The 24,538-nt window shown below is 44.9% G+C and overlaps 2 protein-coding genes across 5 annotated transcripts in view; both read left to right on the top strand.

Annotated features, from left to right (window-relative positions):
- The window catches only part of LRP4 (LDL receptor related protein 4), an 88,849-nt gene extending 72,546 nt beyond the window's left edge, over window positions 1–16,303 (top strand). The window contains exons 20-38 of the mRNA XM_041460094.1: window positions 71–272; window positions 649–838; window positions 1,088–1,219; window positions 1,897–2,037; window positions 2,726–2,812; window positions 3,018–3,189; window positions 3,272–3,434; window positions 3,670–3,895; window positions 5,289–5,592; window positions 5,864–6,082; window positions 6,394–6,528; window positions 6,774–6,882; window positions 7,213–7,357; window positions 7,849–7,962; window positions 8,272–8,395; window positions 9,422–9,489; window positions 10,094–10,181; window positions 10,708–10,849; window positions 12,983–16,303. Coding sequence (XP_041316028.1) covers window positions 71–272; window positions 649–838; window positions 1,088–1,219; window positions 1,897–2,037; window positions 2,726–2,812; window positions 3,018–3,189; window positions 3,272–3,434; window positions 3,670–3,895; window positions 5,289–5,592; window positions 5,864–6,082; window positions 6,394–6,528; window positions 6,774–6,882; window positions 7,213–7,357; window positions 7,849–7,962; window positions 8,272–8,395; window positions 9,422–9,489; window positions 10,094–10,181; window positions 10,708–10,849; window positions 12,983–13,318 — 3,097 coding nt within the window. The 3' untranslated portion in view covers window positions 13,319–16,303. The remainder of the gene's footprint in view (window positions 1–70; window positions 273–648; window positions 839–1,087; window positions 1,220–1,896; window positions 2,038–2,725; window positions 2,813–3,017; window positions 3,190–3,271; window positions 3,435–3,669; window positions 3,896–5,288; window positions 5,593–5,863; window positions 6,083–6,393; window positions 6,529–6,773; window positions 6,883–7,212; window positions 7,358–7,848; window positions 7,963–8,271; window positions 8,396–9,421; window positions 9,490–10,093; window positions 10,182–10,707; window positions 10,850–12,982) is intronic.
- A 1,625-nt stretch (window positions 16,304–17,928) lies between these two features.
- CKAP5 (cytoskeleton associated protein 5) overlaps window positions 17,929–24,538 on the top strand; it is a 53,594-nt gene continuing 46,984 nt past the window's right edge. For 3 of the 4 annotated variants that reach the window (XM_041459941.1, XM_041459942.1, XM_041459939.1), the window contains exon 1: window positions 17,929–18,017. The gene's annotated coding sequence lies outside the window, so the exon portion shown is untranslated. Of the gene's footprint in view, window positions 18,048–24,538 lie in introns of all 4 variants that reach the window. The other variant, XM_041459940.1, reaches the window with a different exon arrangement.

The raw sequence follows: 24,538 nt of genomic DNA, 5'->3' as shown, positions 1-24,538 counted from the left end.
CACCAGACTCGCTTGCTTCTCAGGCAGTGAAAAAGTGTGGGCATTCACTTCTGTCTGGGCTTCTTCTTAGGTTCATGTACTGGACTGACTGGGGAGCTAACCCAAAAATTGAGCGTGCTGGGATGGATGCCTCAAACCGCTTGGTGGTCATTTCCTCCAACCTGACATGGCCCAATGGCTTGGCCATTGACTACGAGTCACAGCGCTTGTACTGGGCAGATGCAGGCATGAAGACCATCGAGTATGCCAGTCTGGATGGAAGAAACAGGAGGGTAAGGAAGCCATCTTTGAGGAGCAGGTCTGGGAGTGTGAACACCAAGTGATGATGGTTCCTGCCTCTTTTTTCAATGGAAAGGAAAATGTACAATTCAAAGTACAGAGTGGCTTTCACTGAGGAAAGAACTCCCTTTCAATTTGAAAGTATGTGAGGGAAGTTTGAGGGCCAAGGTTGCATCACATTCTCCTTTTGCTGTAATTGTATGTTATGATGTTGAGAGGGAGCAAGGGAAGCCTCTTCTCCTTAGTGACTTCATGGTTACTAATATAGGTATAATTTATATATATATATATATATAATATATATTTTTAAAATATTTTAATTTATATAATACAATATTTTTCTTTGGGTGATGGGGGTAATCTGAGCAGGTGCTGATTGGGAACAATCTGCCTCACCCCTTTGGACTTACTCTTTATGGTGAGAGAATCTACTGGACAGACTGGCAGGCGAAAAGCATCCAGAGCGCAGATAGGAGAACTGGGCAGTCTCGGGAAACACTGCAGGACAATCTGGAGAATCTTATGGATATTCATGTTTTCCACCGGCACAGGCCACCAGGTACAGAGCTCACACCGAAGCCCCACTGAGCTGAGAGCTTGCTCAGGCTCTGCCGTGTGGCATGTCTTTTCTGCAAGGAGCTGACCTGTCAGCCCTCATTGTCTTAAGTGTCTGTGTGGAGTATGAGAGCATGAGAATTAACTCTTGACTTGGTATTTGAGGGCATTCTAGAATGCTTTTCTATAGCTGCTGCGTCCCTTTTTTGTGCCAGTGCTACTGGCTCATGGATTTTTATCCTCTTTTCCATAGTACATACAGCATGCAAAGTTAACAATGGAGGCTGCAGTCACCTGTGCCTTTTGGCACCTCTTCCAAAAGGCTACAGCTGTACTTGCCCTACAGGGATCAATCTGCAATCTGATGGCAAGACCTGCTCCCCTGGTGAGTGTTCTCTGTGGAATCCTCATTGCAGTTTTGTATCAGAGCTACATTTTGCCTCTGCCTCGTTAGAGAAAAAATTTCACTTTTATGTGCTTAAATGCTTTATGCCTTGAAAAACCCATTTGGTGCCTGTACCTTCAATTTGAGTGGGAATTACTATGAAGAAACTTACTGATAAATGGATTGATGAAGGGGACATTCTTCTTGAAATTATGTTGGCCAAGTAAACCAAATGTCACATTTTTTCCCATACTTTTGCCCTAATATTGAGGTGAATTCTTAAACTACAAGGTGATAATATTCTTTAATAGGTCTGTAAACACTCCTTCTGTGGGACCCTCTTCTGTGGATGGTGGAAGGCATTTGGCTTGAGGCCGTGGTAATCCACTTTTCCTCCCTAGCAGGAATAAAGTGACTCCTAATTTCAATTTCCCACACATATTAGCAGAACTAAGTCTTCTGTGAGTGTTATGCCTTGCAACTTGGATGTAAAGAAGCATTAAGTGATGCTCAAAAAAGTGAACTTTTTTTACACAGACTGTCCTTAAGCCAAGATCTGTCTGAGACACTTTCCCTTTTCCACTGAAGTGGTTGTAACACCAAAATACTTGATAAATGATGCCTACAGTTGACTGAACTTGTTCCTCACTAATATCTGTCCATTGTCCACTCTGCAGGAATGACCAGCTTTCTGATCTTTGCTAGAAGGACTGACATCCGGATGGTCTCTCTGGATATCCCTTACTTTGCAGATGTTGTTGTCTCAGTCAATGTCACCATGAAGAACACCATTGCAATTGGAGTGGATCCTCATGAAGGTCTGAACTTCTTTTTGTATCTGACTGTGTTTGAAAGGCAACAAGTAACTTCCTATCTAAATGTCTGAGTAAAGACCCAGGCACAGATCTTACTGTAGGCTGTGGATTTGGGTAGATTTTTATTTTCCTTGTATGTGCTGCAGATAATTTGTTTCCAGCGAGGAAAGGAATATCCTTACAGGAAAAAAGAGAACCTAAACTATATGGAAAAATACTGCCTGCAATATCGAGTGGGCTTTGTATTTGACAAAGTTCCTCTTCCTGAGGCCTTTTACAGCTGTAGAGCTCAGGCACTGGTTGTTCGTGTGTAGTTAACATCCGATGCTGTGGTGGGTGTAAACCATGTTGCACTGTAAGGTAGATGGTCTCATTTTGAGAAGTCAGAGGTGGAGCTCTACTAGTAGCTGATGGTATTGGGTGTTCTCCATCCCTGTGTGGAGGTCAGACCTTGTGTAAATATCCTACATATTTTGGGGAGAATTGGAACAAGAAAATTTGCAGTGTTTTATCACTCTAGCTTAATAATATTGTGCTGTTATTATTCCTGTACAATCAGATCCAGTTTGAATAGTGTAGCAGGTAGTCGGACACCTGGATCTGTTTTTTAAGGATTTTGCTGTTTGGTTGCTGGGGTTTGGTTTGGTTTTGTTCTGGGCTTTTTCAAGTTTCTCTTTCTTCTTCAATCCAGGAAAGGTTTACTGGTCAGACAGCACATTGCGGAAAATCAGTCGCGCTGCACTTGATGGCTCACAATTTGAGGACATCATCACTACAGGTGAGGGAGATTTTGATCTGAGAGCCTCTTTGTCCTTTGCAGTATGAAAAAAGAGATTCTCCGATACCCTGGTAGAATACATTTTTGGTGGAAAGGCAAGGAAAGACTAAAGCAGTTGCCTACGAGATGGACAAGAGAAATACTAGAAATTCCTGACTAAATAGGGAGAAAAAGCAGTGACCAAAATGTTTTGCTATTTTCTCAGGTCTGTTGACTACAGATGGGCTGGCTGTGGATGCTATCGGCAGGAAGATATATTGGACAGATACAGGAACAAACCGGATTGAAGTGGGCAACCTTGATGGCTCCATGAGGAAAGTCTTGGTCTGGCAGAACCTGGATAGCCCTCGGGCAATAGCTTTATACCATGAAATGGGGTTAGTGTTGTCACGAGATTGTCTAGGAGTAACACAGGACTTCTGACCTCCTTTTTCATAATACTTGCTTGCTTCTCTCCAGGTATATGTACTGGACAGACTGGGGTGAGAATGCCAAGCTGGAACGCTCTGGGATGGATGGCTCTGCACGTGTGGTGCTGATCAGCAACAACTTGGGCTGGCCTAATGGACTGGCAGTGGATAAGGCTGGGTCCCAGCTGCTCTGGGCTGATGCACACACAGAGGTCTGATTCTGTTCTTCAGTGTTGTTTGTCATTGGGTATTTGGAGGCTGCTTTGAAGCTCTTGAACAAGTTGTTGAAAGAGCAAGGGGAATGTAAGCTTTTCTGAGAGTATGGGCTATGGAGGGAGAGGTGAACCTGAATAACATCACTTGCCAAGATTGTTTCCTCCTTGCTACAGTAAGTGCTAGCAAGAGAAGTGTTTTGAGTATGGGCTGATGTTCCACTTCTTCCTGTAGCGGATCGAGGCTGCGGATCTCAATGGCGCGAACCGCCGCACCCTGCTGTCTCCAGTGCAACATCCCTATGGCCTCACTTTGCTGGACTCTTACATCTACTGGACTGACTGGCAAACTCGCAGCATTCACAGGGCTGACAAGGACACTGGTGCTAATGTCATCTTGGTGAGGGCAAACCTGCCTGGCCTCATGGATATTCAAGCTGTTGACAGGGCACGGCCCCTGGGTAAGTTGCTTCCCAGTTGGTGGGTGTCAGTGGTGGCGAGGGGAGTCCTTCAAAGCTGTCATTGGAAACAGTCCTTTGGTGTAAAGCAGGAGTGATAGAGTGACTTCTCAAAAATCAGCTTTTCTTATGATGCCTTCTTTTAAAGCATCACTTCTTCCCTCTTTAACTATTTTTGCACTTCTCTCTGTTTACCCGGCTCTATAGGTCTAGTGTTGATTACTGCATGCTTTTTGACCCCTTTGTCCCATTTCCTTCATTGGATTGCACTGAGAACCTCATTCTTGCACACAGCAGAGCCACTTTGTTAGGACAACTGAACAAGTCATGCCATATTAGGCTTCACCAGACTGTACTGACGTTGGACAATTTCCCTTCTATAACTCCAGAAAACTCTAATTCTTCTTAAACCAGTTGCTGAAATATTATTTCAAGTTCTAGTATTATTTCCCAATCACTGCAGGCTTCATCTTCTTGTCTGCCTCTTCGCTCTGCAAAATCTCTGCTGCTTTAGTTGCTCTTAATATATCATGTTGTCCAACTATTCTGTGCCAGAGTCAATTCTTTGTTACTCTTTGGGGATCCTGTAACACCCCATCTTGCCTCCTTGCTTTTCAGTGGAAATTGTTGCTTTGTGCTGTGGTTTTATTTTGGTGGAATTTCCCCAATACATGCTTCTGTAGGAAGCTCTGCTGTTTTTCCTGTGGTTACTAGCAGCAGAACATCACTCTTGACTGTATAACTTGGCAATAAAACTTAAAGCTGACCAAAAGTCTAGCCATCGTATCCACATTGTCTTCTTCCTATTCCCTGCAAGTGCCTCCTGGGCTTATTCCCTCCTAGTAAATGTATGCTGGGTTCTTTACAATTTAAAAAAAAAAATTATATGACCCTAATATGTCAGGCACTTCCAGCCGGCTTCTCTGATGCCTTTGTTTACTTGCCACTGTGTGCAGCTAAGTTGAAACAGAAGCTTCTTTGTCAGCCTGGCCTCTGGTACATTGTCACACTATTTCCCTGCAGGGTTGGATCTTTCTGTCAGCATTACCATTTGTAGCAGTAATAAAGTTAAACTGCAGTTGCATAAATCTGGGAGCACTTGGCTGTTTAGGAGCAGTTTTCCCTGGGAAAACTATGATTAGCAAGGAATGCGGGTTAAGATTTTTCTTCTAATGATCCCTCTTCTTCTGGACCCTCCTGTTCTCCTTGCCAATCATGCCCATACCTACCATGAGTCTTACAGAAGGAGAGCCTCTGTACAAAGGGTTGTAGCTTCCCAGCAAGGCTGGGATGGTAAGGATGAACTCAGCTGCTAGCAAGTTGTGCATGTATGTAGCCTTTAAAGTAAAGCTTTGGTCTGTGAGATCCTAAAACTACACTTTCCCTGTTTCTGAAGGCTTCAATAAATGTGGAGTTCGTAATGGTGGCTGTTCCCACCTTTGTTTACCTCATCCCACTGGCTTCTCCTGTGCCTGCCCCACTGGCATCCAGCTGAAGAGAGATGAGCAGACATGTGACTCTTCTCCAGAGACCTACCTACTTTTCTCTAGCCGTGCTTCCATCCGTCGTATCTCGCTGGACACCAGTGACCACACAGATGTGCACATACCTGTCCCTGAGCTGAACAATGTCATTTCTCTGGACTATGATAGTGTGGATGGCAAGATTTACTACACAGATGTATTTCTTGATGTTATCAGGTAGGTGCCAGTCAACTGCTTGGCCGGTGCCCAGGTCACCTGTGACTTGTGCTGAGTGTGCCAGTAAACTGGGGAGACTGAGCACTACACCAGTACTTAACACCTTGTCTTTGCTACACAGCATCATGCTGAAGGTGTGTTTAACCTGCTGGACACAGGGGCAAAAAGTCTTAGGGAGGTATTAGTATGCAGTGGCCCTGTGATTGATGGAGATCCAGCTTTCCAGGAACTAGCTGTTCCTCACTGCCCTTTGTCATTGATTTTGATCCAGGCGGGCTGATCTGAATGGCAGCAACATGGAAACTGTTATTGGTCAGGGTTTGAAGACTACAGATGGCCTGGCAGTGGACTGGGTTGCCAGGAACCTCTACTGGACAGACACAGGGCGCAATACCATTGAAGTGGCTAGACTGGATGGAAGCTCCAGGAAAGTGCTGATCAATAACAGCCTGGATGAACCTCGAGCCATTGCTGTCTTTCCCAAGAAGGGGTAGGTTTGGGGTTACTGGTGGGGCAGGGGGAAGGGCTGCACAGAGGCAGGCTGGAAGAGGAGGTTGTGGGAGGAAGAAGACATGTGCCATGTGAATCTGCAAGTACCAGTAAGGGGTTGACTCTGAGTGACTTGCACTTGTCAGGCAGACAATGAATTTGAAGGTTGGGCAGATAGCTGTGAGAAGCAGGCTACAGACTATATTATCTTTTTTGAACCTGAAGAATCTGGCAGTTTCATTCATAACTAAAACTTTCCTTAGGCCAAATGAAATGGTCTCCTCTTCTTACACTTGTCTTTTATCTCTTCAGGTATCTCTTCTGGACAGATTGGGGTCACATTGCTAAAATTGAACGGGCAAATTTGGATGGCTCTGAACGTAAAATCCTGATTAACACTGACCTAGGATGGCCCAATGGATTGACTCTGGATTATGACACCAGGAGGTTAGTGAAAGATTTTCCTATACTTGCATAGGGTTAAGGGATGTAATGAATTTTTTAGCACTCTTAGCTTCATTTATTGGAGTAGCACTGTGGGTTTGGGTTTGGTTTTGGAGTGTTTTGAGGCTTTCTTCTATAGCTTTTATTTCCTGATCCATCCTATGATTCCATGATCTTGGTCAGTAAATGACTAGAAAGTAAAGAGAGGTTGTATAGATGGAAGCTCACCTCTTTCCCTTTGCCTTCAGGATATACTGGGTGGATGCTCACCTTGATCGCATAGAGAGTTGTGACCTCAGTGGGAAGCTACGACAAGTGTTGGTCAGCCAGGTGTCACATCCCTTTGCTCTGACACAGGTGAGAAGGTTTTCCTGCTGCCACCATTCTCCCTGGTGTATTGATGAGTTTGTACAGTGGAGTTTGGGAACAGGGAAGTGTTACAGTCTGAGGAAACCAAGATGGCTGAGGGGATTGTAGTTAAATCTTCTCTGGAGCTAAGAAAGGAAGTTTGTCTGAACAGCGGGGTGTACACAGTCATCTTCTTTACAGTAAGAGGGTAAGGGTTTGAAAAGGCCTTTGTTTTGGGCCTTCTGCCACTGGGATATGTTTTTTCATGGGCACCCTGTGTCTACATGACTAAATATGCTAATTATGGCTGTGATTTTTCTTTGCTGTCTCCCTGAGCAGCAGGACAGATGGATATACTGGACTGACTGGCAAACGAAATCTATCCAGAGAGTGGACAAATACTCTGGGCGGAACAAAGAGACAGTCCTAGCCAATGTTGAGGGATTGATGGATATCATTGTGGTTTCTCCTCAGAGACAGACAGGTAAATAGAAGGACCTTGATTCAGGCAAATTCTTATTGGAGACCAAAAGAACTCTAGAACTACTGCACTATTGTGGATGTCAAGTAAGGATGACATTCTTTTTTATGCTCACACTACTAACTCATCTTCCCTTAGCTCATTCTTTGTCTGCCTGTGACTTTTCAGCCAAGCACATCTTAATGGTGTTCACCCAACATTGTGTTAAACCAGAAGAATGTGAGGTTTTTGGGTTTTTTATCTCTGCAACTGTGTTGTCTGGGCTTCTGTCTAAAGAGTTCCAGTACCTTCCTTTCAAGACTGCCCTAATGCAATTCAGTGTTTGGCTATTGTCATTACTTTCTTAGCAATCAGATGACGGGCATATGCCAAAAACATAATAACTTGCTGGATTTCTAAGACGTATTTCTGGCTGAGCAGCAAAGAAGGTTGTTGTTCTGAGCCCCCTTTTTGTTCAGATGTAACATATTTAGAAAATTTTTTGTTCCTTCCAGGTAGTAATGCTTGTGGAGTGAACAATGGAGGCTGCACTCACCTCTGCTTTGCCAGGGCTTCTGACTTTGTCTGCGCGTGTCCAGATGAGCCAGATGGGCGGCCCTGTTCTACAAGTGAGTTTACTGAGTGTCACTTGGGCAGTAGCTTCCGTAAGTGAGCCACTGCTACTGCTTATGCAGTGGCAACCAGAGCAGCTGAGGCTGTCCAGTGTATAGATCTTACACAGTCATGTATTGGAACCGAGGCCAGTGGTTGTGAGTGATAGAGCCTTCTTGTCCTTTCTGCTGACAGCCTGGGCTTGAGATGGGAAGGCTGCTCATATAAGATATAAAGAGTTTTGGAAATGGCCTAGACAAGCCTATCACACTTGTTTATCTGCCCCACAAAGTTGGAGTCCTACTTATTTTTCTCTGTTGTTCTAGTTCCTGGTGTGGTGCCTCCTGGTCCGGAACCAACCAGTGTAAGTGAGAGGAGTCAAACACCACCTGGCAGACTAGGTACTTCAACAACCAAACCTCTCACATCTCTGGAAACAGTGGAAGGAAAGTAAGTGTTCTTGTTCTCTTGGAACAAGAGAACAAGTGTTCTTGTTCTCTTGGGGTGTGAAAGCCCCAGCTTTTGCAAGGTTCCACATGCAAGCCCCCTCTGGTTACAATAATCTGAATATACTTATCCCTAGCCAAAAGAGGATATTCCAGCTCCAGATTTCACATTCTTAATGAATGAAACTATTACGACAAAGATGCAGTTGAGATGGCAAAGAGCCATTGTTGAGATGGCAAGAAACAGGTGGAGATCCTTTGTGTCCGTTTTGTTGAAATGTGTGTGTAGTCTGACTGTACTGAAGTGTTTAAATCTGCCTTTAGCTCATGTATCATTCATTTGATTGATTTTTGAGTCTCCTAATTTTGAGAACTTATTTCTGAAAGGAGGACAGAGGAGTCTGTTGCTTCAATTCACTGAAACATCTCAGACTAGACCCACGCAGCTGAGAAAATGGTTCTGCCCTGGGAAGGGGATAGCTTGCTTGGGGCAGAACAGAATCTTTGCAGCTCTAACATTTAATTTACAATGCGGGTAGTTAAGAGACTCTTTTCTGCTAACTCCCTACAGCCTGGTATTTATACAGCTCAGCAAAAGAGTAGCTCCATAGTATATGGTTGAGTTATTTACAGAGCAAAACTTGCACTCAGCTGAGTATGATTTCTTGGATGGAAATGTCTTCATGCTGACTCTGAGACATTTTGATTTTTGCTTCAGCACTGATGCTGAAATTTGTTTCCTGAAAGATATGAGTACACTTGTGTACCTGAGAGGCAAATCTAGAATGAATTGGATATCAAGATACTGCAGACCGGTAATGATCTATCCATGCACACCCCCTATATATATGTATGTATAGTTATCTTTTCTCGGGGTGCAGAATACAGAAGAAGAAAAAGGAAGATCTGTGGTTTTTAACTGGAAAAGGAAGGGTTTTCAGTGCTAGCCCATTCCATCCTGTTTTTTGATACCTTTATTACTGTTGATTCTACTTTCAGTAAATAACTGAAATGTCCTTCTGTCTTTCAGCTGCTCTGACAAAGATGCCAGGCAAGGCTTGTGTACTCGTGCCAATGAGGCAGTGTTGGCCACCATGGGTGAGTTGCTTTTCTTTAACTCTTCTCCACCAGGGTTGTTCCTCCAGATGTGCTGAGGGCATTCCAATCCATAGTGTCTGAAACTGAAATTTCTGAAACTAAGACTTGAATTACTCAAATGCTCTCTGAGTAGAGCAAAATGCCTCTATAGGCATTCATTAACCTAGATGGGGACTTTACCAAGTGACTCTTTGGTCTGAAGAATAGTTGTCTTTTCTTTCATCCTATACCTCATCCACTGGGCTCTTCCCATTAAGAGTACTCTTATTTCTCTGTCCCCTTTGTGTTTAGTTGAAGATGGTTGACTGTAGTAATTGCTTCCCAATGAAGGAGTAACCTGTCAGCAAGGGGGGTCTAACTCCACCATTACAACCCCATTACCAAGATCTTCACACTGCTTGGTTTGCTGGGGCCTGGGTGGGAGGAAAGTTGACCATATGTTTGTTTCCTATGAAGCCAAACAAAACCCTCTGCTAAACCTTAATGTGTTGACATTTTAGTTTACATACTTCTGTATGGGTAAAGCCCCAGCATCAGGCATTACACCAAGGTCAGTATTATCCAGTGAAATATAAAATGAGTTACTCTTGGTATTCACTTTCAGGAGAAGGACTGCATGTCAGCTACATTATTGGAGGTCTTCTCAGCATCTTGTTTATTTTGCTGCTTATTGCTGCTTTAATTATATATAGGTAAGTGATCTTTTTTCTCTCTCCTGGCCAATTGTAAACTCTTGAGTTGTAGGAGAAGGTCTCTGAAAGCACTAAATCTTTCTTTATTGTCCTTTACAGTCCTTCTTTCCTCCATTGGAAAGAGTGCTTGATGATTTTATTTGCAAGGTTTGAGTCCTGTGCCTCTAAAGTGTTGGTCTGCAGTTCTACTATTTGAAAGCTTATTGGCTAAATTTTCTGCAGAGAGCTTATGAGTTATGGACAGGAATGTGAGATAATTCGTATCTCAGTAAATATGTGAGCTCATGTGCTTTCTGACAGATAACTTCACCAGTTACTGCCATGACAGCCTTTGTGATTACATGGCAGTGCCTTGCTGTAGTGGTAGCTAGTAAATGGACTCATTCCTGAAGAGCCAGGTGAAGCCAGGATTCTGTCTTTGAGGGACAGTGGAGATGGCTGAAGCCATCCACTTGCTGAGCATTCAGGAGCATTTGGATCCTGGCAGGGGGTTCCTGTGACTTTTCTGACAGCTCTCTCCCTCTAGGCATAATAAGTCCAAGTTTACGGAGCCTGGCTTGGGGAACCTAACCTACAGTAATCCTTCATATCGGACATCTACCCAGGAGGTGAAGATTGAATCCATTCCCAAACCAACCATGTACAACCAGCTGTGCTACAAGAAAGAGGTAAGAACTGCTACTAAGGACATGGGAGCTCAGCTCAAGCTGCTGTTGAGTATTACAGGCCTCACTATGTGGAAGGATTCCAACTTGTGAGCATTGACTTTTAGGACACAGAAGGACAGCTTCATTGAATTGTTCAGACTGCTATGGACATCAGCCAGCAGCACTTCTTCCCCAGTGAGCTGTAGTGAATTTGACCTGTCTCTAGTTCTCTGCTTCTTACCCACTCCCACAGTGTCTTGTATTTCATTTGCATTGAGTGATGGCCCTCAAAAGTGCACGAGCCAATTGAAATTGTCTTCCTTGGATACAGGTCCTGGTTAGTGACTGTTGCACCAAGGCTGCTTTGGACAGTCACCAGGGGAACCAGGCAGCCAGAAGGGGTTTGGTAACAAGAAAGTGGCTCCTGGCTGTGCATGGCCTGAAAGGGGAGGGATAGGGGAAAAAAATAGAGGCCTTATTAAATAGAGCATTTTAAAGACCCTTCAGAGGTCCGTACTTTGTGCCGCATGATGGAGAGAGTTTAATATATCTTGCAGCACTTAGTTTCTCCTCTCTTTTCTCCTCAGAAGCTTTCTTATCACTCAGATAGCTTCTCATCTTCCCTCTTCTGATTTCCGTCCACATCCTCACATCAGGTATCACTACTCTGTGTGTTTGATCTTGCCTCCCTCACTCAAGCTCTGCTGTGTGGCTCAAGCGCTGTCCATACTAATTGCTCTTTCTTGGTCTCCTCCTCTGCTTTTATGTCCTTAAACTAGCTCTACTGTCTGTCAGGAACATATAAGTTATTTTCTATGGCAGATTTTTTGGTCTGGGCTTTGGCTACTCATACTCACTGATATTTTAAAAAGACAATTTATGTTAGGACTATTTGTGATTATCTGTTAGATCGCTTGGTTCGTCTGGCAGGGATCGCAGACTTACAAAGGGAAGAGTTTTCCCTTACTGTTTTTCAAAGGTACTTGTAGCTATATTTTATTAAAAATCCTTTCCTAGGATTTTTCCCCTCCAGAGGAGCTAGGAGCCTCAGGAAAGAAATGTAAACAATAACTATCTGCTGCTGTGGAATGCAACAGGTGCATCTTCCATTGGTCCATGTGGATTGTTTTCAATTGATGACCAATCACAGCCACCTGTGCCAAGGCTGTGAGCAGACACAGGATTTTGTTATGCATTCTATTCTATTCTTGTTCTTTGTAGCTTCCTGATATTTCTTTCCTCTCTGTTCTTTTAGTATAGTTTTAGTGTTGCATTTTAATATAATATATAGCATAATAAGTTAACCTTCTGAAATAGAGTCAAGACTTGTGTCTCCACACACAGAGAGTTCATCACAACAGGTACTATCCAATAGATTCCCCAAATCATCAAGCCATTTTAGCCCTATCTATTAAGGATAAGCCAGTATTATTTATCTGGGAATCCAAATCCTTTCTGCTTTTTTCTTAATTCCAATGCTCCTTGATATACACAGATGTATATTTCCCCACTGCCTCCACTTTCTCCTCAGGGGTAGATCAGGTGCTCCTTATTTCCTAGTGAGCCAAGTTAGATTTCACTATTTTAATCTCAGTGTGGTCCCTATTGCCTCTGATCATTTTCGTTGTTTCCCTATAATATCCTTCCCCTGTGCTGCTGTGAGACTTGGACTCAACAGTGGTATTCCAGCTGTGCTTTGCTGAGAGGTGAATCTAGAATGACTCAGATGTAAAGATTTGCAAACCTAGAATTGATCTTCTGCCTACTTTTACCATGTTTTCTGTTTGTTTCTGCTTCCCATTTTGTTTGGTGGGGCTTTTTTCCTTCCTTTTTAGGCTGTGTTCTTACTCTCTTCTGTCAGGGAATATGTATAGTTGAATGAGAAGAGCAGCCTCATTGTCATTCTGCTTCCACGACTGAAGAATCATAGAGTTTGGAATGAGAGCCCTTGCAGGGAGGGCTCGTCTGGGGGTGGTTCCGAAAGAACTAAAGGAAGCTTAAAATGGGCTCTGTCATTGTGGCAGTTAAAGCCAGTGTCTGTTTACATGGAGGTCCAGCTCTTTGTCTGCTTCCTTGTCTTCATTCCAGCTCTGCATTGCTCTTTGCCATATTTTTCCATAGACCTATTTTTTCATTCATCTGTCTTCTCCCTAGACTGGTCCTGACCACAGCTACACTAAGGAGAAGATCAAGATTGTGGAGGGAATATGCCTTTTATCCAGTGATGATTCTGAATGGGATGACCTTAAGCAGATTCGGAGCTCCCGTGGAGGGATCCTCCGGGACCACGTCTGCATGAAGACGGATACGGTCTCTATCCAGGCTAGTTCTGGTTCACTGGATGACACTGAAACTGAGCAGCTGCTGCAGGAAGAACAGTCTGAATGCAGCAGTGTTAACACAGCAGCAGCCACTCCTGAGCGGCGGGGCTCACTCCCAGATACAGGCTGGAAACACCAACGCAAGCCCTCCACAGAGAGCGAGGTCTAAAGTACACGTGACTTTGGAAACTGTTGTACCCTCCCTACCCTCTGCTCGCACAAAAACCACAGGACTCTGCCTGCCTGGCAAGGAAGGGCACAGAGACCAGCCTCTCTTGCAAGGGGCCTGAGACTGGGACTGCCTTTCAGCATGGAGCTTGGGCAGCTGTGTTGTTGTGTTTGGAGAAGGAGGATGGGTGGGTTGGTTGGAACCCAGAGACCCTTTTGACTCATTTTCACTGTCTGTGGTTTATTTATATGTTCCCTTTTCCTGGAAGTTGCCACGTTAACTTTCGCAGTGACTCGTCTGGCCTGAATCTGGTTCAGAGTGTCTGTTCCCTGGCAACCTGCAAGTCCTGTGTCATCCAGCTCACGGTCAATGCCCATGAAGAGAGCAGAGCTGCCTCATTGCTGGCTCGTGGTCACAGAAGTACCCCTGGTCATTCCAGCACTAGCAGCACTCTTTGAGGCTTTGTGTTGAGGGGTCTCTGACATGAGAGAGGTCTTGGTATAGATGGGATATACTTTGGGGCTCAAGAGGACATTGACACAGCATCAGGTCACCTTGTAAAGACATAAAGAGGATAACCACAGTTGCCAAGACTCACTTCATGAGAGCATCACTGCTTACTTTCATATCTGCTACTAAAAACTTTAAGGAATGCTCAGATTGGAGCACTGTGTCTGTTGCTGGCAGTGGACACTGCTCCTGTTCTCCCCTTTCCTGTTAAAACACGTTTCTACTCTGGAAAAACAAGAGTCAGCAAATGCCCCTTTCACAACTGTTCCCTGTGGGTACTAGAGTCTGAGTGCTGAACTTCAGACAAGAAGAAATTGATATTTTACTTAGCTCTACAGAGCTAATGGGGGAAAATGGATCTCAGTAAGACCTAAATTTTACTGATCTTTGCATAACTGATATATAAAAAAAGAAAAAGAAAATTTGCTAGGTCCCCACTAGTCCCAGTTCTGCAAGGTCCCAATTCTTTTGGCCTTTAGGACCTTTGATTACCATAATAAGGGAAAAGAGAAAATTCCTAGGTCGAGTCTTTCCCAGGAGAATGCTCAGTGCTGACAGTTAGGAACTGCTTTATTACTAGGCTGAGCCCATTTGACCTAGAATGGGAGACAATAATCAGGAGCTGCAAGGGCCATTCTAAGTAGTTGTTTATCAGAATTGCACTTTAAGTTCTTCTGTTACCACTAAATAGCTCTCCTTGCCAAAATAATTTTTCCCATCAGCTGCATGAGCTTTAGTTCTCTGGCCTCCGAGACTCTTACCCTTTAGGGAATGTCATCCTACCCTTGCAGCCAAAACCCAGCATCATTTGGAGCTGGGTCCTGCATGCTCCCAAGGACTATTGCCACCTTTTCATACTCTTTTGTCATCTGTTTGTTCAAAAAGAAAAAAGAGAAAATAATGCTTGACACTTGTTCAAAAACAAAACGTATATTAACCCCTCAAATCGCATGGTAAAATATTAAGCATTGAGCCAGATCCTTGGAAGCAGAACTTCCCTGAAAAGAATTTCTCACTGCAAACTTTGTAACCTCTTTTATCGTGTGGAAGGAGGTCAAGTACATTCCCATCCATGGTGTAAAGAGAGCAAAACATACACTGGGGTATGGTTCAGAGGTAGGGGGAGGGTACATCTCCCATGCAATATTTTTTTTCAGATGATTAAAAAGGAGAATCATCCTACACTGCTCGAACCTTATTTATATGCTAACAGGCCTGCTACCCCTGAAGAACACAACAGTTGCCAGTAGTTTGCCTGTACTTTTCACAGTAGAGGTAGCTTTGGGATAGATGGGGGAAGGTTGCAGCTTTGACCTGGCTAGGTGGCTTGAGACTCTGTCCCTAACTGCACCATTGGGCTGACTGGAGTATATTCCTGTGGAAAATGAACTGGAGCTAAGGCTTGGATTTCCCTGTGTTAATGTGGGACTCTTCCCTATTCCCAGAGGGATTTATTTTTATTTTTTTTTTAATTAGATTTTTATTTAATTATTTATTTGTTTGACTCCAGCCTTGGAAGCATTGATTTTGTTGAGCAGAGGCACTTTTGGATTGAGGTGTGGACTTGACTGGGAACTGAGAAAGGAGTGCATATCACTGACATGGACACTGCTAAGCCACTTCACGCAGGGACAACACCAGAGGGCTCAAGCATAAGCAGAAGAATCAATTTGAGCAGAAACCATGTGTAGGGGCAGAGGCATCAGGGCTGGGAGTGGGGAGATGGGAGAGGAAGGCTCTGACCTGTAAGAGAGCAGGGTTCCTTAGGGTTTTGGAATGGGTTGTTCTTTTTTTTCCCAATAGCTTATGTGACCATGCACCAAAATCCTGAGGTGGGACAGGGGTGAAGGGAAACATCTGCCCAGACCTGTCACTTAATCTTAAGTCAGCCTGTTTTAGTAATTGCTGTCCAAGTTGCAAGTGTGGAAGGGAAAGGAAAAACACAGTCAGTCTTTTCAACAACTTATGGTGTTTGTGATCTCCACCTTGATCAATATTCTCTGCTGCTTCTTAGGAGAGACCCTGTGCACTCCAGCCTAACAACCATTCATAACTGCTCTCTGCTCCCTTCAAATGGTTATGGTGAAAAGGAGCAATAAAATGTCACACAGCCTCCTCCACGAGTGAGGGGGACAGAAGTTCATGTCTTTTTTTCTAGGGACAGCCCCAGTGAGATGCTGCCTTGGGGATGCATCATGGTTCCCCATTCTGGGGAGCAGAAGACCCTCCTTGCACTTAGGATGTTAAGAATGTAGAAAGGCTACTGGAGGATGATCTCTTGAGCACTGATTTACTATGTAAAAAGCAAACCTCTCTCCTGTCTGTCCCGAGCTAACGTCAGTGATTTCCGTGTGTTCCTGTGTAATGGTTTTAACGTTACTCACTGGAGACATTGGATTTTCTGGAGTTATTTAACCACTGTGTTCAATATTTTAGGGGTTGATGATAATTTAATATAAATTTAGCTTTTCTTAACCACTCTGCCTGGCTTTTGGTTGTGAATCATACGTGTTATTTGGACTCTCCTTTGAATGAGGAACTCCCAAACCTGCTCAGACAGAACCTCAACGTTGCTTCATTTGAGAGGAGCAAGAAGATAGGAACAGACTTGGGTTCTTAGAAAGCTGAATGTAGCATACACTGTACCCCTATTGTTCTGAATCAAGGACACGATATCTGTACTCACTTCTGCAGATTCTTTCACACACGTAATACTTCTCACTCTGCCCCAGCTTGCTTTTTCACCCCCTCTTTAACATGGCAATAGCAGAAGGGGCTGTTCATATTGGCGTGTATTAGGACTATAGAGATCTCAAGCCTCTGCTGAGTGGAAAATAAAGTTCTGAAGAAGAGCTGCTTTTTCGTTCTGTAGGGGGTTTTGTTTAAGTTTCTGTTGCCTTTTTTTTTTACAACCAAGAGTTTAAATAGTGCCAAAGGCTGAGTAATGAATGAAACGTCCACTAATAACTGACACTGCAGTACTGGTGCTAATCTTGTAACACATTCTGTCCCTTTCTGATGAAAGAACTACCTAAAACATTTAAAACAACTGTATTTCTGCTCATTTCACAACTGAAGCACAGTGCAGAAGCCATTTCAGTCAGGTCATGAAAAATTGCCTCTCTTCCAAAAAACTGATGGTGCTCACATGGCATGGTGGGGAGAGGGCAGTGTAAGATTAATTGCAGTTGTTGCATGGCATTCTGCTGTCCCTTGTCTTCTATTCTGATCACCCATAAAATTTTTTCCTTCAATTTTTTAAGGTGAAATGAAGAAAAGGAGAGAAAACACACTGTGCTCCAAAACCAGTTCACGGAATAGGTCAGGGTGGAGAGGACACTGTGGGTCACCTGAGCTAACCTCTCTCATCAAGCAGGGTCACCCCAGAGCACATGGCACAGGACAGTGTCCAGACAAATCCTGTGATCTCCAGTGAGGGAGACTCCACAGCTTCTCTGGGCCATTTCCCAGTGCACGGTCACCTATACAGTAAGGAAGTTCCTCCTATTCACGTGGAATTTCCTGTGCATCAATTTCTGCCCGTTTCTTCTTGTCCTATGGCCGGGCACCACCGAGCAGAGCCTGGTTCTCCTCTGACAGCCTCTCTTCAGATACTGACAAACATTGGTGAGGTGCCCTCTCAGTCGTTTCTTGAGTTGCTGCTTTGCAAGCTCACTGACCATAGCAAAGAGGAGGCCCATTCCTCTGTAACAGGATCTTCCCCAAAGCAGAATCCATCAGCTCCGAGACGCTTTAGCTCTTTGCCAACGGGTCCCGCGGCCTGACCCGGCTGCCTTAGGACGTGCGCGCCTCGCCAGGCGCTGCTCCGGCCGTAGAGAGCCCGGCAGCCGCCTCCTGAACGCTCCCTGGGGACACGGCGGCGGCCGAGAGAGCGGACGGGCACGTCTCGGTAGTTCCCGAGCAGGGTGCGTCCGGACCGGGCCGGTGCCGCGGCGGGGCGCGTTCCCGCGGCGGGGCGCGTTCCCGCGGCGGCCCCGCCGCTGTCTCGGGAGCACGCGCTGCGGCTGCCGGATTCAAATGGGCCAATAAGAGGCGCGGGCGCGGGTGCGGGCGGGGCCGGCATCGGCCAATGGGCGCGGCGGACACTGGGAGGTGCGGGCGGTGCTGGCGATTTCAAACCCCGCCGAGCAGCCGCCGGACCGTCGCTGGCCCGACCCGCCGGGCCCAGGTGAGACCCGCTGTCCTTGTCCTTTCCCCGGTGAGCTCCGGTCCCTTTTCCGTCCGCTGTCCGCGCCCATGGGAGGGTGGCTAGGCCTTCCTCCGCCGCCAGGCCCGAGCCTCCCCGTTTCTCCCGGGGACCGTGTCGAGGCGTAGTCCCCGCGGTGAGACATCTCCCCACGGGGGTGGCCCGGGCCCGCGGGCTGCGGCGGCATCCGCCCGCAGAGCCCGGCGGCGTGAGGATTGCGGCTGGTAGTGGCGAGAGGCCGCGGCCTGTACCGCGCCGCGCCGCGGAGGTGCAGCTCGCTCAGGCCGCCGCCAGCCGGGGGGCGATGGGGCCGCTGGGAGCCGCGGGCTCGGCAGCTCCGCTGGGGCCGCCTCTGTTCGTCGTGGGCTTGGGGCTGCTGGTGGGGGCCTTCCGTGGGAGGCGGCCGGGATAGCGGGCCTGGGAGCCGCCGGGGGAAGGGGGCACCCCTTAAGGGAAATGCGGACCGAGCGCCTTCTGTCCCCTGGGGCTGCGTGCAGCATCGGTTCCCTCTCTAGAGTGTCCTAAGCAAAACGTTCTCTGGGGTGATTGTAGTCCTAAAACCAAAAGCGCGAGCTGATCTCTTATTTCTGCAGCTGTGTTGTTGGGTGCCAGTGTTAAGATTGCCAGAGCCCCTCACCAGGAGGTGCTTCCTGTTGAATCCTCTCTAGTATATGTGAAGAAGAGCTGGGTGGAAGTGTGTGTCCCATGCTTCTGCACACACACCTTTCCCGCATTTCATTTGATTTTGTTTCTGAAACAGATAGTCTTGTGATTCTTCCAAAGACAGTACTTTTCAAGTTGGCGTGCAGAGAGTTTTCCTCCTGAGTCTGGACGTTTTTGGGTCGGAAGACAGAGGCTGAGGAATGATTCTTCTGTGTGCCTTAGGCAAACCAGGATTCTGTTCTAAGAATAAAAAAATTTTAAAAAAATCATATGTGCTACGGTTTTCTAACTGATTTGTGTTTGTTGTGTATCATCTATCTGATTATGCTGCAATTTTTACTTTTTGCTGATTTTAGTGTTTGCTTTTCTGCTGAACTGCAGTGCAGTGCAAGTTGCCTTGTGCAGGTGAGAAAGGGATGAGTAGTTGTCGGGATGTTGAGCTACCACCAATGGGAGCCTTTTCTAATGTATTACTTTTGTATCAAAGAAAGTGATGCTATAGGCTTTCAGTGAATCTATTAGTTTGAAACTGTAAAGCTGCTTAGTTCAGAATGCATGGAGTCTTGAATATTGGAGTATTCTAACGGTGTACTCACAGAAGTCTGTTACTAAAACTTTGAGACAGGTTCACCTCAGAAGGTAGAATAATTGAGTGCAAATTGCCTGTATAGTTTTGACTCTTTAGTGTCCAACGTGAGATCAGTTGATTGTACAAAATTTAGAATTTGGTTTGGTTTTCTTGCCTCAGGCTTGGCCTTTCTTTAAACTTCACTGTTTTGGTAGCTTCCCCTCATGTTGAACTTACAGATTCACTGGTTTTTTTTTTTTCTACTTCAAGAATTGTGGTAGGGCTAAGCCTTATAAGCAACATTGAGAGAGTGATATATCAAAAAGGGCCTTTAGGTACCACAGACTGTTTCTGAACAAATGGTTGCAGATGTATTGAAAGTAATTCTCAAAAACACCAAGTTGGGTAACTAGGTGACCTGCTGTAGGAGAAATTATGTGACGACTTGACGAAAAGAAAATTGAATTTTAGAAGTATGGGAGTTATTCAGACTGCTTTAGATCTGTATCGATGGAAGGTTTCTCCCTTGGTATTGTAATATGAAAAAGGGAATGCATGGTGATGGAACATGATTCCTGGTCCTTGTACACATAGGACTTGTATTTTGTCAGACTTGACTTTCAGGCTGGCTCTTGTCCTTCCCCTTGTATGGGCCTTGTAGTAAGCTGGGCCTCTGCCTCTGACAACTTGGTCTGCCACAGTGGCATGAGTCTCATGCCAGAGTCTGCTAAAATGGGAAGATCTTGTTTCTATTTAATAGTCGATGCAGAAAAGCTGAATTTCAGTGTAATGTTATAAATTGTTTCACTTTGTGTGTTTGATGATAAATTTACAGCTGAAAAGCACTTAGCATGTTGGGCGCTCCTTCAGTCAAATTTTTTTTTTTTTGCTACCCCGTTGTCACCTGCAAATGCAGCACTTCTGTTTGCCCCTTCTTATACATCACTAAAGCACATCTTGAACAGTACATCCAATTAGAAACTGCGCTGCATATTTTGTGGAGTAGAGATAACTATCTTAATTATCTAATTTGGAGGATTTTGTTGTGTAGGATGCGTGACTGGAAGGACACTTGAGAGATGTAAATGCTTGCAAACCTTTAAATAAGGTTTTCAAAACCACGGTCAGTGTTCATCTGGTTCCCTTTTTTCCTGTTCGTACCTCTCCTCTGTTTCACACTACCAGCAGCTATCCTTATGTGATTTATAAAATAAATGTATAAACGTGTATTGCTAATTTGTTTGTAAACTATTTAATGTGAATGGTTTGTCAAGTCTGCCAGAGTAGGATGGCATTAAAGCCATTTGCATCTGTAGCATAGTGGTTGGTTTAGGACAACATAGTCTGAGACTAATATGGTGTTGCTTTGCTGATGCTTTGTTGTAGACTATTCCCAGTGGTTCATGTTACATGGGTGGAGTTCTGAGGTGACACTGAAAAGGCTTGTACCCTTTTGTTTAAACTAAATATTGCCTTGCACTGGGCAGTGTTGCTCTGGCTTGTTTGAATAGAGTCTCTTGACCTGAGCATTTGTACATTTGTCTGGGTTGTCTGCGACAGCTCGGTTGCTGCAAATGTCAGATGTTGAAAAGCAGAAGCTGCTGTGCATGTTTGTGCCTTCCTGTTGCAGGGGGTAGAGTGAGGTGGTGAGAAAAGTAACTTGGGCAATTATTCAGTGGGAAGCATGGCTGGTGCTGGTGGTGCCTGGAAGAGGTTTCTTTCTTCAGCTAGCTAAAAAGATGGCTGGAGAAATACAGCCTTACATCACATGGCTTGATGCTCTTCTGAGGAGGAAGCAAGTGACACCCAGTTCCCACCATACCAGCTTCTTCAGTTGCTATTGTCGCTATAGAAAAGGCATCTCAAAATGTCAGACGATGAGCTAGAGAGATTGCTGATGAATCAGCTCCACCAGAGTGCTGTCATTACACATCTTGCAGCAGCATGAAATGCGGGGACGGTATGGTGCCAGGCTCTTCATTCGTATCTTCTTTGGAAGGCACTGTTTCTCCTTCCCCACGGCTGGCCTTGTTCCTGCTGTCGGGTTTCAGAACCGCTCCCTCCTTCAGTTAGGGCTTGCTGGATGATTGGTGGCCTGGGATAATGTCTGCTGCATGCTCGGGTATGACCGCAGCTCCCTCTGTTAGAGTAGTGATTGTTCTGACGGGCATGGGCGTTCGGGGTATGACTCATGAGGACAGCAGGCCTGGCGGGCCAAGCTGCTCACTGGTCGCCGGCCCGGCGGCCCCTTCTTTGCCGAAAGGCGGCACCGCGGCCGCCGGCAGGGCCGAGCAGCGCCTGCTGCCGCTCGCCCGGCCCCGCGGGGGCGGCTCGGCGGCGGCGGGAAGGGAGCGCGATGTGCCTGGGGCTGCTGCGGGGTCAGCGCGGCGGAGCCGCCGCCGCTGCCCTGCCCTGCCCTGCCCGCCTTTGTCTGGCCCCGGCGCGGGCCGGCTCCCGGCGGCGCTGGCAGGGCCCGGCCCGGCCGTGGCGCGGGGGCGGCGGGCACAGACAATGCCGGGCGGGCGGGCGGCCTGCTCGCTGTGCCCGACTGCGGCCTGCGGCCAGACACCCGCGGAGTGGGAAACGTCGCCGGGCTGCGGGGACGCCTCTAGGGCTGCGGGCAGAAGTGGAGGGGGTTTCCTTCTGGAAGGTGCTGGGGATGGCGGGGGCGCCGCTAGTTGCAGAGGGAAGCCGTGCTGGAGGGAGCTTCCCTCGGAGAAGGAGGGAGCTAGTGATGTCTCCGCGTGAGCTTTCCTTCATCAGCAGTTCAGGCCGTCCTTTTAAAGAAAATCACATGAGCCTTTTCATGCCTGAGCTTTGTAAAACCTCTTGAGAGGTGGGGGCCTTTGCAGCTTACAAGCAGAGTCCCACTGGCAGCTTTCACTCCCAACTGTCCACCCTTAGAATTATGTCAGTGCATGCCTGTGCACTTGCCCGTGTGTTGCCCTTTTCCCTTTTGCCCTTCTCGGCTCCCTAAGACTGGCTTCACTCCAGGCTTACCCATGCAGTTACAAATTGCTTTTGGTCCTAGCTGTAACAGAAGGTCAGTTTATTCTGCATTTTCTCTCACTTTCATATGAATGGAAAAGAACGGCCCTGGTTACTTTCAGAGGCCATGTATTAAAATGTATTTTTCCAGATAAATTAAGTATTTGTATATCTTACAAGCAGCTTGTCGTTTGTGCTATTAAAATTTCACTGAGGTGAGGACATACAAGTTAAAGCAGGCAAGAGAGAATTTAATGCTGTTTGTTTTTGAATGCCATTTCATTGCTGCTGAAAGAGTAGCTTCCCTTTAGCATGCATTTCTCCTTTTTCTTTTTATTCTGAGGTCTTTATTTTTTTCATCATGAGTCTTTATATCTTGCAACTTACAACTCATCTGTCAATTGAAAATGCCAGCCTTTAAAATTATATTAAATTTTTATTGCTTACTGTGTTATGATTACTCAAGTCTTCAACATTTTTTCAGAGCTACTTTATATTGTGTCTAATGGGAAGGTTTGGCTGGCAAATAAAAAAAAACACGTGTTGGGCTAAACTTTTAAGAAAGTAAAACTTTGTCCTTTCAGAGCCAAAGAACAAATGTGACCCAAAACTGCCATTAAACAAATAAACAAACAAATAATTCTTTCTTCTGAGAAAACTGTGGCTGCACTACCAGAGGTCTGTCTGCCAAGAAGTGTAGTTTTATCTGAAATGTGGCATCCAACTATATACACTGCAAATTTGTGCCCTGCTGTATAGGAGCATTTCAAACTGATTTTTCCTTTAAAAAGACCTGTCTTGATTTTTCTGAACTTATTCTTGAGTAATGCTTTTGAGAACCTTTCAAATTATGATATATTTGATAATGTTCTTGTGCAACAGTAATATTCAATAGGTGAAATAGGGAGAATATTCATAGGTGAAATACTTTTCAATAGGGAGAAATAGACAATAATTATCAATAAACAGCTGGTTTTGTTTAGCATAAAATGGCTTCCTAGTTTGCTATTGTGCATCTGTAGAAAATGGTCTGGAAGCTGACCCTTCACAATAAAATACAGTGATAGGTTGTAGCTATGATATTTATTAAAAATCTTACGATTTTTTCTCCTCCTGAGGAGCTGAAAGCCTCAGGAAAGAAATGTAAACAATATCTGCTGCTGTGGAATGCAACAGGTGCATCTTCCATTGGTCCATGTGGATCGTTTTCAATTGATGACCAATCACAGCCACCTGTGCCAAGGCTGTGAGCAGACACAGGATTTTGTTATGCATTCTATTCTATTCTTGTTCTTTGTAGCCTCCTGATATTTCTTTTCTCTCTGTTCTTTTAGTATAGTTTTTATGTAGTATTTTAATATAATATATAGCATAATAAATCAGCCTTCTGAAATAGTGAAACCTTGTGTCTCCACACACAGAGTACACCGCAACAATTGGTGATGAATGTATACTTCAAAAAAAAATCACATTTTAGAATGCTAATGGTGTAAGGACTTTTCCTTAGCATACTATAAGCTTATAAGTTAATGTGATTCAGCTCTACAAATTGTAGCAGGAAAAGCATTTATTTAGAAGTTAAGAGCTGTTCAGAGTAGTACATGGTGAATCCAAACTTTGATGTTTTCATACTTTCTCACAATCTTTTAGTGTGTTGATACATTTGTTTCCCAAACTTATATTCATTTGGGAATTCTCACTTTTACATTTGAAATTCTTGCATTTGTGCTGCCTTGTACATGCTTTCCACTCTTGCTGCATTTTGTGTGATCTCCCTTTAAAAGATCCTGTTCTTTCCTTGATGGTCTTCATTTTCTCACTGTTCTGTAATACCAAGATGCCCTGCCAAGACCTGTCAGGAAAGATTTGTTATTCATCTCCACTACTGATTTCTTGGGTGACTTGCTTTTGGAAATGTTGCATTGACCACTTTTATGACAAGTGTCTCTCACAAAACTTACTTTGGCAGTTCAGTTGCTTGTTTTCTGGATTTTATCAAAATGAGTGTTCTTTCTGAAACACTTAATTCTGTTTGTTCCAAGTTGTGGCAGCAAAAAAAAAAAAAAAAAAAAAAAAAAAAAAAAAAAAAAAAAAAAATCTATGTAGGTCAAACACTTCCTTGCTGCAAATTCACTAGTAATAACAGAATTTAGCTGTGTTATTGTATAATGAGGCCACTTGCTATTTGGTTGTTGAGAAGTAATGGCTTGAGGTTTACATGTCTTTGCAAAGAAGCTTTTAAGAAAAACCTTTTTGTCAAATATGGGATGCTCTGTGATCACAC

Source organism: Pyrgilauda ruficollis, unplaced genomic scaffold (assembly GCF_017590135.1).
Source record: "Pyrgilauda ruficollis isolate IOZ18807 unplaced genomic scaffold, ASM1759013v1 scaffold14, whole genome shotgun sequence".
NCBI classification, from domain to species: Eukaryota; Metazoa; Chordata; class Aves; order Passeriformes; family Passeridae; genus Pyrgilauda; species Pyrgilauda ruficollis.
This window is presented reverse-complemented; position numbering and strand designations above follow the sequence as displayed.